The 14,048-nt window shown below is 47.8% G+C and overlaps 1 protein-coding gene across 2 annotated transcripts in view; it reads right to left on the bottom strand.

Moving 5' to 3' along the window:
* Ubac2 (UBA domain containing 2) overlaps positions 1–14,048 on the bottom strand; it is a 145,183-nt gene that overhangs the window by 14,000 nt on the left and 117,135 nt on the right. For both annotated transcript variants that reach the window (XM_021182053.3, XM_021182051.3), the window contains one exon: positions 9,387–9,632. In XM_021182053.3, coding sequence (XP_021037712.1) covers positions 9,387–9,632 — 246 coding nt within the window. The remainder of the gene's footprint in view (positions 1–9,386; positions 9,633–14,048) is intronic.

Raw genomic sequence — 14,048 nt, 5'->3', positions numbered from 1 at the left:
ACAGAGAAGGACAGAGGAACCTATCCTCTCATGAAGAACCTAAGAACCAAGGTAGGAGGTTCCGGGGGTGACGTGAAGCCACGGGCTAGCTCCTCAGGCTAGCTCCTCAGGCTAGGGGTTAATGGTCACTGTCTGCTGCTTTCTTACCTCTGGGGGAAGTGCAGTTTGGCATGCTCAGCTTCCTTTCTTGGTGTGCAGCACGCTGACTATCCTAGGAGGGGCCAGGTAAGCAGGGTTGTACTGAGAGAGTCGACTATTTCCCCAAAGAGCTTAGCTGAGCTGACAAACGCACACTACCAACTGACACTGAGGTGGTGCAGGGTAGCCCACCCACCAAAGTCGACATGGGCACCACAGGAGAAAATTGGTAGGACTAAATTTCAGCTTCCCTGGTCACCTTGGCCACAGGCTTTGGCCACAGCCCAAGCCTCTGTTTTAGAAAGTTGTGGTAACTGAGGGCACTACTGAGTAGCCATGTGCCATGCCACATGGCAAACATGACTTTTCTCACCTGTGTGGCCACCAAGGAGGTGGTGTAGTGCAGTGTGTGTGTATGTGTGTGTACACGCGCGCGCATGTGCGAGCACGTGCATGAGGAGCTTCGAAGCCCCAGCTTTGACTGGGGAATCTCTTGCATAGGCAGATCACATTGATTTCTAGATTAAAGGCATCATTACTGTCTTGATTTGACCTCAGCACTCATAAACACCGCACACAAGTGCAGAGTGTACAAGGTAAGGTCTCCCACATATTTTCCAGAAAAACTCAGAACATGAGCACAAGAGCATGTCGTTCAGCACGGACCAAGCCTGCCTCTGCCTGGGATAGCATGCATCCTGTCTGCTGGAGTCAGTGACTGTGATGCTAACTAGTTAAAGTCCAGCGCTTTAACAGGGGGCAGGTCGGCTGGCAGTGTCTGTCCCAGCCTCTCAGTCCTTTTATTCCATCCTTTGCCAAGCTTTCGAACATGTTTTTTTTTTTTTTTTTTTTTCCTGGCTAACTTTAGTTCTACACAAAAATTATTGAATGTCAAGCCAAAACTAAAATTATCTCTGCTACTTGTAGCTGTACATATTTTGACAGAAAAAGATGTAACGCTGTCAAAAATGAGATACAGTGAGTCAAGATTTCCCGTGTCTCTCTCTCCCCGAGATGCGTCCATTTTCCTATCTTCAGTCCTCAGCTCTCACTCCTGAACCTGGTAAGCCCCTGACCAGCAGGGTGAGTTTCAGCTTCCCAATCCACTTGACAGCCAAGCTCTCCTGCAATCCTGAGGGCTCTTCTGGACTCAGTTCTCTGCTTTATCTCACCACCCCCCCCCCACCCCAAGCTCTCAGGGATGATCTACTCCTCTTTTGTGGGCCTGCCACGACTGGCATCTTTGTTGTCCCACTCTGAGATTATGCTGGTGGCTTCTTGATGACACAGATGCTATTCACACTTTCTCCAATCTAATCTGCACACCAGTGTGGGCGGCCTGCACTCAAGCCTCCCACAGTAACACCACCACAACGGAAAGCCGGCAGTACAGTGTCTGAGACGTCTGTCCTGCTTTAGAGGTTCACGGTTCCCATCCTAAACCATGTCTCCCCTCTTCCCAGAGCTTTCCTTACTGAGTACCCCATAAGCAGACATGAGTTTACTCAAATGGTCTGATTCCTTGCATTGTGCTCCCGCATTTCCTGGGGGCTTTCCCCTTCTTCTGTACAGGCCCAATTCTTCTTTCACATCCATATCAGTTTCACTCATCAAAGTCCTCCTTCCTCCCCATCTCTGGCCAGGTTCTATGGAGTCAAGGAGCTGATTCCATACAGAATAAAACCTGGGGTCTGGGTTTCCACATGTGGTCGTCAGCAAACCAAACTAGTTGGTTCTTAAGCTGATTGGGTGCTTCTTCGTTAGGCACTGTGAGCATCTTGGAAGCAGAGCCGTTTTCTTTCTGAAAGAGCCTTTTCTGTTAGAGCAGGAGCCTCACACCCTTGCACAGTAGCTGTGGATGGGGGTCCCAGGTACACAGAGGACATGTCCCCTATGTCTCCCTCTCTCAAGCTCCTTTGTGAGCATTACCGAACCCAGGACATGAACTCCTTGAGTGACTATGAGATCAGAGCAATGGGTAGTGTCCACTCAAGGAAGGCATATAGAGAAGCAAGTGGTCTCTCTCATCTCAGTGATGAGCTGAAGCACAAAGCATGGGCACACAATCTGGAAGGAGCGTGATGTGTGCACACGTAGCGCATCGCTTCATCAGGAAGACTGCAGCATACCTTGCTTAGAAAACCCATTTTACAATCTCTGAAGAGAGGTCATGGCTTACTGCTCTGGAAATTCTGGGCTTCTGGCTATCTGATACCCTCTGCATACTAGAGGGCTCTGAATGCTGGGGTAATAGTGGAGGTCCATGAAATCCCAGGCTTCTCAATAGAGGGGAAGTACAAGTATGCTCTGTCTCTGAGAACTGATGGAGATGGGCTTTGGCAGGAAGAGAAGGGATGGTCTACAGAGAGAGTAGACTAGATGCTTTGTGTCTTACCTACAAACTCACTTATGGTCTAAAAGTAACTAGAAAATGAGTCAAGGAGAAAACGCAGCAGAGAATTAGAGTTGCTTGTCACTTTTATACCTTCAAAGAGAAGTGTTGTCATTTATCTGTCTTCTTAAATTCATGAGACTCTACAGTGCTCCTCTTTCTCATGAAAACACCAAAACAGAACGGAAAATAGAAATGATTTTCATGAATGTCACCTAATGAGTCAGGCTTGGAAAAGTGTTAGAATTTTGATCGATCCTATCATTCTGGGCTGAATTTCATCAAAAAGGTCAGTAAGAACACTGACAAGCCCTCGAGGCCCAGCAGCCGCCTCTACAGGAGGCGCGGATCCACATCAGCAGCTTTTAGCTTTGGCTTCACTTGAAAACAGAGACCTGCATCTCGTTTTCATTTCACTGCAGATTTTTATCGACCCACATCTGACACTGCACACTTACCTGCTTAAGGGAGAAGAGTCATAAAGGAACCAGCTCTAGCTGGTTGGGCCTTGTTGACAAAGAAGCACAGCAATTTAATGAGAATTGTTCTCGAATCAAATCACATCAAAAAGTAAAAGAGCAATGCGTGCACGCTGTCCCACATGGCGGCATCTGAACTCAGACCTGTGTGGGCCTGTTCCCCATCAGGTCCCAGGGTCGCCTTGAGATGTCCACACAGGTAAAGGAATCACTGTCACCTCTGCCTGATCCTGACACTTTACTGTGACCGCCTCTTTCTCCTGCCACATCAAGGTCAGGAGGTGACACACTGCCTGGTTCACAGCTATCCTCAGAGACTGGCTCTGCATGTTGTGTGGAAAAGATGCCAATGAAAACAGCTGTGCCAGAGAGGCCAGGAGCTGACAGAAGCTTCTGATAACAAGGAAGTAGCCAAATGGCAGCAAGAACAGAGGATGGCACCTGCCAACATACAGCCTTGCTCTCTAAAACACGTGAAACTCACACACATGCTGCAATACACGGGAATTCTGAAAGCGTGAAGGCAAGTGGAAGAAGCCAGTCCAACAATGGCTGGTGCAGGCTCCACTCACCTAGACCGTCTCATGAGGCAAATTTTCAGAGACAGAATGGGCCGGGAAGATGGGAAGGCTCAGGAGTGTTTGTCAACAGAAACCAAACTTCTTTTTAAAAAACATTTAAATTAACTTTTAAAGTTGGCATTCAAAATAATGGTTTCATATGGATTTCTTCATCTATACATACCACCACAGTTGGTTCTTATTTGCCCCTCCCCCATCCTCTGCCACCCATCTCTGGCTTCCTTCCTCCCCACAACTGCTACCTCCTTTTGTTTTCTCATCACATGTATCCACTGCTCTGGACACAGGGTTTTTAATTGGATACTAACAATGATCTACGTGATTATGGTAATGACGCACAATTCTGTGGCTAAGAATTAGTGACCTGTATACTTCAAGTGGGAAAATACTCAACAGGCTACTTTGGATCCACTAGAAATATTTATTAAGTAACAAATACTGAGTAATGAAAATAACTGTCACACTGAGCAAGGCAGGTATGAGTCACTGTGCAGGGTGCATGGTACCTGACAACGCTTGCTGAGGGGAGATGAGGAGAGAAACAATTTTCACAGCCACAGAATTTTCCTAAGGGTGGGTGAGAGAACGTAGCTAATGAAGATCAACCCCTTTCGGAGGAAATCATTGAACTGCACGTGTGAACGATGGTTATGCACTTTCAGTAGCATTAACACCTGTCCTTGTTTGGATAAAGACTACTTATTACCAAAACAGGTGCAGGCAACGAGGAAGTACCGGGAGGCCCAGTACACGGAGCATGGAGCACGTTGACACCAACAACTCCACTGTTCTGTTGGCAAGTCTCCCAGCAGGCTTACAAAACACGGCAGGCTTCACCTTAATCCTGATCCTAAGACAGAGTAGCTGAGGGTAAGGCTTACTCTCCAGTGCGTGTGCTGGTACAAGGGATCCACAGTGAACAGAGAACAAGTGAGTCCATACGAGTGAGTGAGCAGAGCAGAGAATTCAGGTTTTCTATAAAACACTGAGCTGGAAAGTGCTGGCTACGTACCTCTAGGGCAGGCATTACACATTTTAAACGGTAAAGGCCATGTAATAAGTATTTAAGGCTCTGAGAAGCTAGTGGGGAAACTGAGGCTATCATGTAAGGACATAATAGTAAGATTAATTAAAAAAAAACACAAAACTCTGGACTGTTCAGAAGATGGATGGGATGCCAACAAGTCAGATGGCAGTGAGCTTTGTTCTAGAAGTTGGAGGTTTTGGGAGTACTGACTAAGAGACTTGCTCCCAATCTGGACTATGACCCCACTTTCTAAGAGGCAAACTCTTGCTGCCCATGGCATGACAATAGTAAAGCTCCAGAGATCTCCTGGTACACAACTCTTAGCCTATCTTTTTTGTTCCCATGGCAACCACTGGATTACCTGTGTCTGGATTACAGGTGTGTAGATCACCTGTAACTCAGAGCTGTCTCCCTAAAAGCAAATTTCATTTGTGATCATGCTTCATACTGTGAGCATGTGGGTGTTACTAAGAAAAACTAAAACTGTTTTGGCCTTAACATGTTCACACACCAGTCAACACAACACTTTTAATGCATTGGGGATGGGTTGGGGGAGGGAACTTCCTAACACACAAAGCCATTCTCCAGGAGACAGCACTCAAAGTCTTGAAACTTAATTCAAATATTATTCACAGAATTAGATAACAAAACAACAACAACAAACCCTCAGCCAGGGCAGTGGTGGCACACGCCTTTAATCTAGGCACTCAGGAGGCAGAGGCAGGTGGATCTGAGTTTGAGGCCAGCCTGGTCTACAGAGCAAATGCCAGGACCTCATAGAGAAACCCTGTCTGGAAAAGAACAAAAACAAACACAGACCCAGCAGTTACACAGGCTGCTCCCGCCTGCTCGGTTTACCTGCACTTCCCACTGTCTGCCCAGCGAACTGCCTCAGGGAGGAACTCGGCACACACTTACACTTCCCCCCGAAGAGCCCTCTCTGAGCCCCAGCCTCCGTGATGTAGACACTATGTCAATCTTGTCCTTGTGAGTTCTTAGGGAGGAAACGTTATAAAAGCAACTGATGAAATCAACATCACTGGTATTTAGCCCACCCTTCAGCCTTTTTGCCCATGGAAATGTTAGGGGTTAACAGAAAGCTCTGGTCTCTCATCTCAAAGCTGGGTCCCCTGGCTGGGAGGGAGGCTATGATCACCAGGGAGTGTGTTTTTTCTTTTTTCTTTTCTTTCTGTTTTTGTTTCAAGCAGGTTCTCTACTCACAGCCCAGGGGTAAGCTTTCAGGAGCCCAGGCCACTCCATGGCCTATGACTGTCCTGTGTCTGGATTACCAGCATGGGTGGCCACACACCTCATCTGTCACCATCACTCCTTATAGCTCTCAGTTCTTAAGCAAATGCAATCCCCTGCTGTCCCACAGCTGTTTGGGGACTCTAGTCTTCCTCCCCTCCCCTGGGCTTTGCAAGCCCACCTGATGGCCTTGTCTAGATTCCTCCACACACACTGCACTGTGCAGAGGTGCCATGCCCCAGCGCTGCACAGGGCCTAGCAGGGGCACCACCCCACCCTACCTTCTGGAAGCAGCTCAGGCAGCTGCTTGCACACGCACAGGGCAGCATGCTGCATTAGTGTCCCAAAGGGCACAAGTGAGTAACGTTCCCATAGTTCTGTCCTTTCAAGAGCTCATGCCTTGGCCGGGCAGTGGTGGCGCGCACCTTTAATCCCAGCACTTGGGAGGCAGAGGCAGGCAGATTTCTGAGTTCAAGGCCAGCCTGGTCTACAAAGTGAGTTCCAGGACAGCCAGGGCTACACAGAGAAACCGTGTCTCAGAAAACCAAATAAATAAACAAACAAACAAACAAACAAATAAAAAGACACACAGATGTCCTGCAAGGTCAAGCTGAAAACAAGTCAGGACAGACTGAAAGTCTGTGATTAGGCTGACAAAAAGGATAAAAAGAAACTGAAGCCGATAGGAAGAAAGCAGGAAGTTCAGAACAGGGTAGCCAGGAAAGGAGCTGTTGCAGGAAGAACAGATGCTTATGAGGAGCAGTGAAGCCTCCTCCTGTCATGGGGCTACTAGTGAAGGCGCTTCAATAGATGGAGCCCAAGGCGGCCCCTCTGGCAGGATGCTGAGAGGGTCTGCGTTTGCTGGGAAGCTCTTGCATGCTTTGCAGCCTGGAGAGCGGTGTCCCGTGTGATGCCTCTTGGGGCTTCATTCATCTGGACAGAGTCAGTCTACGAGGAACTTCATGAGGCCAGACCAGAGGTAGTGTGCCAGATGTGCTTTGGCCTTTCACAAGTCTTCTTCAAGTAGTTATGACCCAGAAATGCTTGCGTGCTTGACTCGGGCTAGCTGACTTGAAAACTGGCTTTAGTACTCAATGTGTCCTTCTGTGGCATGTGCCTGTCATCTGTACATTCAGTCAGGGCAGCGTTGAGGGCAGTGGGTCAGACATGGTAACTGCTCCCCCAGCCTTGTGTCTCCAGTGGATCACAGTCACTTTGCTATTGGGTCTGGCTTGTTGCTACCAGGGCCAGTATCTGACATTTCATAGGCTCATGGGCTTTGTGGGGATTTGTATGTTTGATTTTACTTCTGTTTTGGATTTTTGAGACCAGAATATCACTGTGTATATAGCTCTGGCTACCCTGGAACTCACTTGTAGTCCAGGCTGTCCACAGACTCACAGAGATCCTGCTACCTCTGCCCCTCCAGTGCTTAGGTTAAAGTCTTCCATGGGCGGAGCAGGTTAATGCCCTCAAGTCCTCTACTTAAATGTAAAGAGAAGTGGCTTGTGGGTAATAAAATGCAGCATTTGGATTTACTGGGATAGCCAATGACTTGGCTGGTCATCCAGGAGACTGGAAGGTAGGGCCCAAGGACACCTGAGGGAAGTCAAGTGCACACAGATAGAGGAACATGTTGGAAGTGTGGTGGCTGTTATCTCAGGCTAATTCCTACCATGGATGTCCATCACAGAAAAGGCACCACGCAGGAGATAGACAGAATGACAGCAACATTATTAATGTCTATCTCAGTACCAGCACAGGAAGAGTAGCCATGATGACATGGATGGAGGTTACAAATGGGCCCTGTGTACCCAGGATGATCTAGCTACTGCCATCATGGACTATCTAGTCTGCTATCAGCAGACAGCAATGAACTGGATACACTATCACCTTCAAGAAGAAATGGCTATTTAGTGACAACACTGGGCACTGATTACCTGGAGTCATGACTCTGTATGCTGAAGACTTGCCTCAGCATGACTGTATTTATACACAGGGCCTTTAAGGGTTAATTATGGCAAAGTAAGGTCATTAGGTGGACCCTAATCCGAAAGGAACAGTTTCCTTATAAAAGGAGGATTAGGGCTCAGAACAAAGTACCTCAAAGTCAGGCACCCTGGCACGCTGTGTACTTTGAACTGAAGGACCCTGGAAGCCTCAAAAGCAAGACCTCTCTAGCCTTTTCCTACCATCACTCATCCTGGGGCAAGTCACAGAGACTAGAAACTCACTCACCCAAAACACACCCCAGAACCAACAGAGGCGTTCTTCCCTCTTTCTGAAGACTCTTATCTCAGATGGTCCTATCAGGTACCCACGAGGGGAGGAAGCTACAGAGAGGCCAAGAAGTCTGCATAAACAGGCTCTGCTGGGTTCTCTATGCTACCACACCACACCCATCCTTTCACTCTTCTCAGGGGTCTTGTAGGATCTACTGCCTCCCTCCTGTCAGTCACAAGGCTTCACTTCAGTTCTGTTGACTGTAGTCGGAATCCTTCCCACACAGCTCCCTACTCTTGGTTCTCACACCTACGAGTGAGTCTGTAAGCCACCTCCACCCCCACCTCTGGTCTCTTCACAAGAGCACATGCCAGCCATCATGGAACATGTCATGGGTATCTGTGTCACATGCTCCAGTTGCTTCCAAGTCCAACAGGGCTATAAGGAACAACTTAGGTCTCTGTCTTCTATCACTTACTCCCCTAAAGACAAACCCTGGACCCCACATTCCAAAGACGGCAGACTGGACTTTAATACTTGAGGCCACCCTGAGTCCTAAAGCCACACCTCTTTTACCTGGGGAAGGCAAGATAGAAGGATGGCAGGAGAATCCTGCATCTCTCACCACCCCAAAAGATGAAGGAGGAAGCAGGAAGTGAGGGGTCCAATGTGCTGGTCACAGTGTGCGAGGAAGAGCAGATCAGGAGGTCTTAGCTGGGCATGGAGCAAATTCCCCTTTTCCTGTCTCCCTTGGAAGACAAGTGTCATGCCAGAATTTTGGCTAAAGTAGTATTTGTAGGTAATTGTGCGATGGCTCCGGGTTACTGCGGGCTCATCTATGAAGACACAGCATTTATATGATGTAGTCACTGGCTGTTCCTTTAAGGTTTTCTGATCGTGGTATTCTCTTTAGCCAAGGAAAATCATACAACTTTCCCCTGTTCCCCTTCCATGGCACATGACTAGCACTTTCAACAGGAAGACATTGTGGCTTTGACAAGATTACAAACACTGATAAATATCCTATCTCATTAACTAGGTCGGTGTTTCTCTTAGAAATAATGCTAAGGATATGAATGTCCAATCTGATCAACTGTTCGGCTGTAATTTTGTTACCTTAAAAACAAAACAACAGAAACCCCAGACACTAACAAAAGTGACCTGACAGACCTGCACTCTCCTTCTCCAGCAAACACATCAAAGATCAGTGTGAAGCACAGGAGTGAAGCCGAGGCCACCACACGTTCGCACTCGTCACAGTGGGAGGAAGCGCACACCTCTGGTCACGCAGGCCTTACCTGCTGCTGCCTTTGACGCCTCACTTGTGCAAACTGAGAGAGCATCAGCTGCCGGTCCAGCTGCTCCATCCTCTGCTGCCTCTGGATGTCCACGGTGGCTCCCATCCCAACCCTGGCCTCGCTGGTGGGTTCTGAAGATGAGAAGATGGGCTCAAGGGCCCAGGAGAAGAACTCGGCCATTCTGCCAGGGATGCGAAGCACCTGGTGAACCTGGAGCACTTTGCGGTCATAGCACATGCCAGAGATCTACAAGGAAACATCCAACTGGTTATTCAAATGCAAGCAAGACTGACGTGGAGTACTAACAAGGAATCAATCATCTCAGAGGGCATTCTTCTAGTTTGAGCAGTATCACTACGTCTTATCAAGTGGCAGACATCAAACAGTACAAACAATTCAACCTACGTGGTAAAACAAACGTATTCATCTGGAGTTGGCAAATCCTGACCATTTTACACTGCAAATACAAGTACGGTATTTAAGGATCAATGTTTCGATTTTAAAAGACTTCCAGAGGCTGGGAGATAGCCTGTACTCTGGTGCTTTCTGGGCTGCTTGTGAACCTGAGTTCAACAACCCAGCACCCAGGTGAAAGCCAGGCATGGCTGCATGAGCTTGTAACCCCAGCGCTGGGGGGCTGAGACAGCTGGGACCAGGTGCAGGTGCGAGCCATCTGAAGGAAACAGGTGGGTGACACACCCCGAGGAAGGCTTTTGGCCTTCAAGCTTACATACACACACCTCTGAAATTAAAAAAATCAGATCCACAAACAGACTGATTTTCCAAACAGTCTCACCCTGTGCCAACTCTGTGGCACCATCACTGTCTGATGGCCACAAGAGAGACACCTGACCCGAGAAGAACCGCCTCAAACTCTGGCTTTACTCACACAGTGCTCAAGTACGGACATTTCCCTAGATGTTTAGCTATGCGTTACTATTAGTAAGCAATTAATACATCTGTAAAAATATTTTTCTTTTTACAAACAAATCTAATTTTTTTCATCTTTAAAGCCATTTATATGGATGAAAAGAAACCCCTCAATATCGCTTTCTGGATAAAAATGACCATGAATATTCTTCTAAATATATTAAAAAAAGACTTTGACTCTAACTTTTAGGATGGGAGTATTCACACTAGACAAAAGAGTTTAATGACCTTTTTAATAGAACCAGAAAAGTATACCATAATATTTATTTGTTTGCTCTTGCTGTTTTACTGAGACAGGGTCATGTTATAAGTAGTTCAGGCTGGCCTGGAGCTTCCAATATTCCCGCCTCAGCCTGCTGAGTACTGGGATTACATACACACTACTGTTGGCACAGGACACTCCAAACCTAGGAGTTAACAGTGCAACCTGTGACCTGCAGACCAGTTGCCAAGCCAACAACCACCATATCCCAGAACCCACGTGGCTCACCTCCCACCCTTACTTGTGTTACAGCATTCTCCATATAAACAGGGAGAACACCCCCTCTCGCTCTCTCTCCTCTTCTCTCTCTGCCACTCCCTTGTCTCTCCCTCTCAATAAAACCTCTTCACGAGGAACCGCCTTGGCCTAGTGTGCTCCTTGGTGACCCGCTGTACTAACACATCAACTTCCATGCTGAGCTTCAGTGACTCAGGCAAGAGTATCTCAAGAACCTGCTCTGAGAACACTGTAGAGAACAAAGGAAGGAAACTGCACACACAGCAAGATTAGTACTTAGTGCACAGGAAAGACAGTGAACACATGAGGCCATGGGACCGTCAGACACGCTCTGTGAAGGAAGTCACAGTGATTTAGATGAAGACCTACTCGAGCCAGTAAGGACCCTATTTCAGGATGACAGGGTGCCAGGGAAGACTGAAGACAAAACATCCCAGCTGGAGAGAAGGTGCCATGGAGGATGGACAGACAGTGAGTGGGTAGAACACCAGTCTGGGGTCCAAGGGAACAGTTAGGGAGAGAGAGCACATAGGCCAGTGTGCACGATTTAAGCTGAGAGAGTAGGTAGCACAGGGAGGCACATGAAGGAACCCAAGGGCTTTGGGGTGAAGGTGAGCCCAGGGAATCTGGTATCAGTGGAGCCTTAAGGAGGATGCCAGAGGGGACCAGGCAGCAACGGCAAATGCAGCAGCTGAGAAGCAGTGAGGATGGGGCCCATGGAGGCCTCTGACCTCAGGGCAATTTGGAGCAGAGTCAGGAGCAAAGGATAGAATGGAGCAGGCTCCAGAGGGCACAGTGAGGAACTTGAACTTGTGGTTTCAAGTCATTCCTGTGGCTCCACTATCAAAATAGTACCAAACAAGAGAGAAAATGAAACAAAGATTTCCATGTGCAGTGAAACCAGAGAGCCTGTGTGAACCTGAACCTCACTCACACAGTGGAGTGACGGCAGGACGTGCACACATCTGCAGATGTGCTCCTGAGACTCAGCTCAGAGCCCAGAGCCAGGGCTGTAGGAGACAGCAGTGAGGTGGCTGGTGACCCAGGTCTGCTTCTTCCCCATGCCCCCAGTGCCCCATCTCCCACAAGGTGAAGGAAGATCCTGAGATGGAGAGTGAACATACAGAGAGCCTGGACAACACCATAGCCACACACCATAGAACCAGAGGAAGAGGAAAAGGGTGTGGGGACAGTAGGATTACAGACAAAGAAAGAGCAGCTGAGAGTTCTTCAGGGTGATCAAGATATAATACAAATAACATGAACCTAAAATATAATCCAAAGTTAGGTCAAAGGGTTAGCAGGTAAAGGTGCCTGCTCCTAAGACTGATAACTTGAGTGTGGGTTTGAGAACTCACTCGAGGAAGGAACCCCAACTTGAACACCCGGCACCCCATCCCCACCCCCACAATAAACAAATGGTGGAGACTTGAATATACTAGAGTTTGCAAGAAATAAGAAGATGTCAATCTACTTGTAGATGCACTGAAGTGCACAAGAGGGAAATTCCTAAAGGCATCAGAGAGCCTGAAGGAGAACTTGACATACTATGAGCACATGCTAGGAATAAACCATTAGGAATAAACCCAGTTAAAACAGGAACCCTGAGAGGGAAAACCAAAAGCAGTGTAAGGGCCACATGCGCACACACAGGCACACAGTTTACATGTGTGGGTATTATTTATTTATTTATTTATTTATTTATTATATGTAAGTACACTGTAGCTGTCTTCAGACACACCAGAAGAGGGAGTCAGATCTTGTTATGGATGGTTGTGAGCCACCATGTGGTTGCTGGGATTTGAACTAAGGACCTTTGGAAGAGCAGTCGGGTGCTCTTACCTGCTGAGCCATCTCACCAGCCCCATGTGTGAGTGTCTTGATGCATGTATGTATGTGCCCCATGTGTGTGTCTAGTACATGCTGAGGTCCTGAGACTGAAGTTATGGATGTCTGTGAACCACCCCATGTGGGTACTGGGAATCAAGGAATCAAACCCAGGTCCACTGCAAGACCAACAGGTATTCTTAACCATGGACCCATCGTCTCTCCAGCCCTGCAAAATAAAAAAAAAAAAAAAAACCAATAACAAGGTGTCTGCTGGTCCTCAGAGTCCTCGGGACTATCCAAGGGTTACATTTTTTAAAGCACTGTGGTGGGAAAATGCTGCTGGGCAAGAATGAGGACAAGCTTTATGACGTCACCCTTGTCTGATCAAGCCAGTGGTGAGCTGGCAAAGCCATCCCACAGGTGAGGGGCATGTGGGCAAGAGCACGCATGGGAAAGAAGAGTTCACATGTCTCTAGATCTTCTGTATGACCCCAAGTTGTCAAACACACCACACAGGCTGGCAACGTTTCAGTTCACAATGCATTAGAATCGGTCAAGCTGTGAGTATCCTATACTTGATAATCATATCAGCCCATTCCATGGAAAGATATGATACCAGTAAATACATTAAAACTTTGCCCAATTGTTACCCAGGTCTCCACAGTATTACTTATGCTGTATTAATACTCCCAGTGTTTTCAAGTCGGGTTCACTAGGCCAAGGTGGTTTGAACTCACTATAGAATGACCTCGAAGTTCCGATCACCCTGCCTCTGTCTCTACCATAGTGCTAACACTACAGATGTGCACTACCAAGCCCAGTTTCTATGTGCTTCATGCATGCTAGCAACACTGTCAACTGAGTTTCATCCTCAGCCTGAGACAGGTTTTTCTTGAATGCCATGTTTTGTTGGAAAAAATATTTTAAAATTAGAGTATGAGCAGGGAAAAGAGTTGGGTTCTAGAGCACCAGCTGACATCCACAAAGCGCTGGGTGGCTTTGGGTAAGAGTTGTCTTCCTAAGGACCTGAGTTCAACTCCCAGCACTGAGACAGGGCTGCTCAAAGCCACCTGGCAACCCCACTCCAAAGGCTGACACCCTCATCAGGTCTCTGAGGGCAATTGTGCTGACATGTGTATGCACCAGAACACTCATGCACCCAAACACGTGCACACACACGATCTTAGAATCAAGGCCATATCCTAGGATCTGCATTGCTACAGACCAGAACTAACCAGGGTCAATGAGGTCTTCTGAGGTAGGAGGTCCAAACATCAAGGCGAGGTCCAGCAGCACAGGTCACTGCTTAGACAGCAGGCGACCAGATAAAGCAGAAGGGGGCGCATGCCCACACTTCGGGGCACGCAGGTCTAGGATGGAGCACTCAGCTAGGAGGCCAGCAG

This window comes from Mus caroli, unplaced genomic scaffold (assembly GCF_978045245.1).
Source record: "Mus caroli unplaced genomic scaffold, Mus_caroli_1 scaffold_12, whole genome shotgun sequence".
Taxonomy (NCBI): Eukaryota; Metazoa; Chordata; class Mammalia; order Rodentia; family Muridae; genus Mus; species Mus caroli.
Note: the sequence above shows the minus strand (reverse complement) of the source record. Positions and strands in the feature narration are given on the sequence as shown.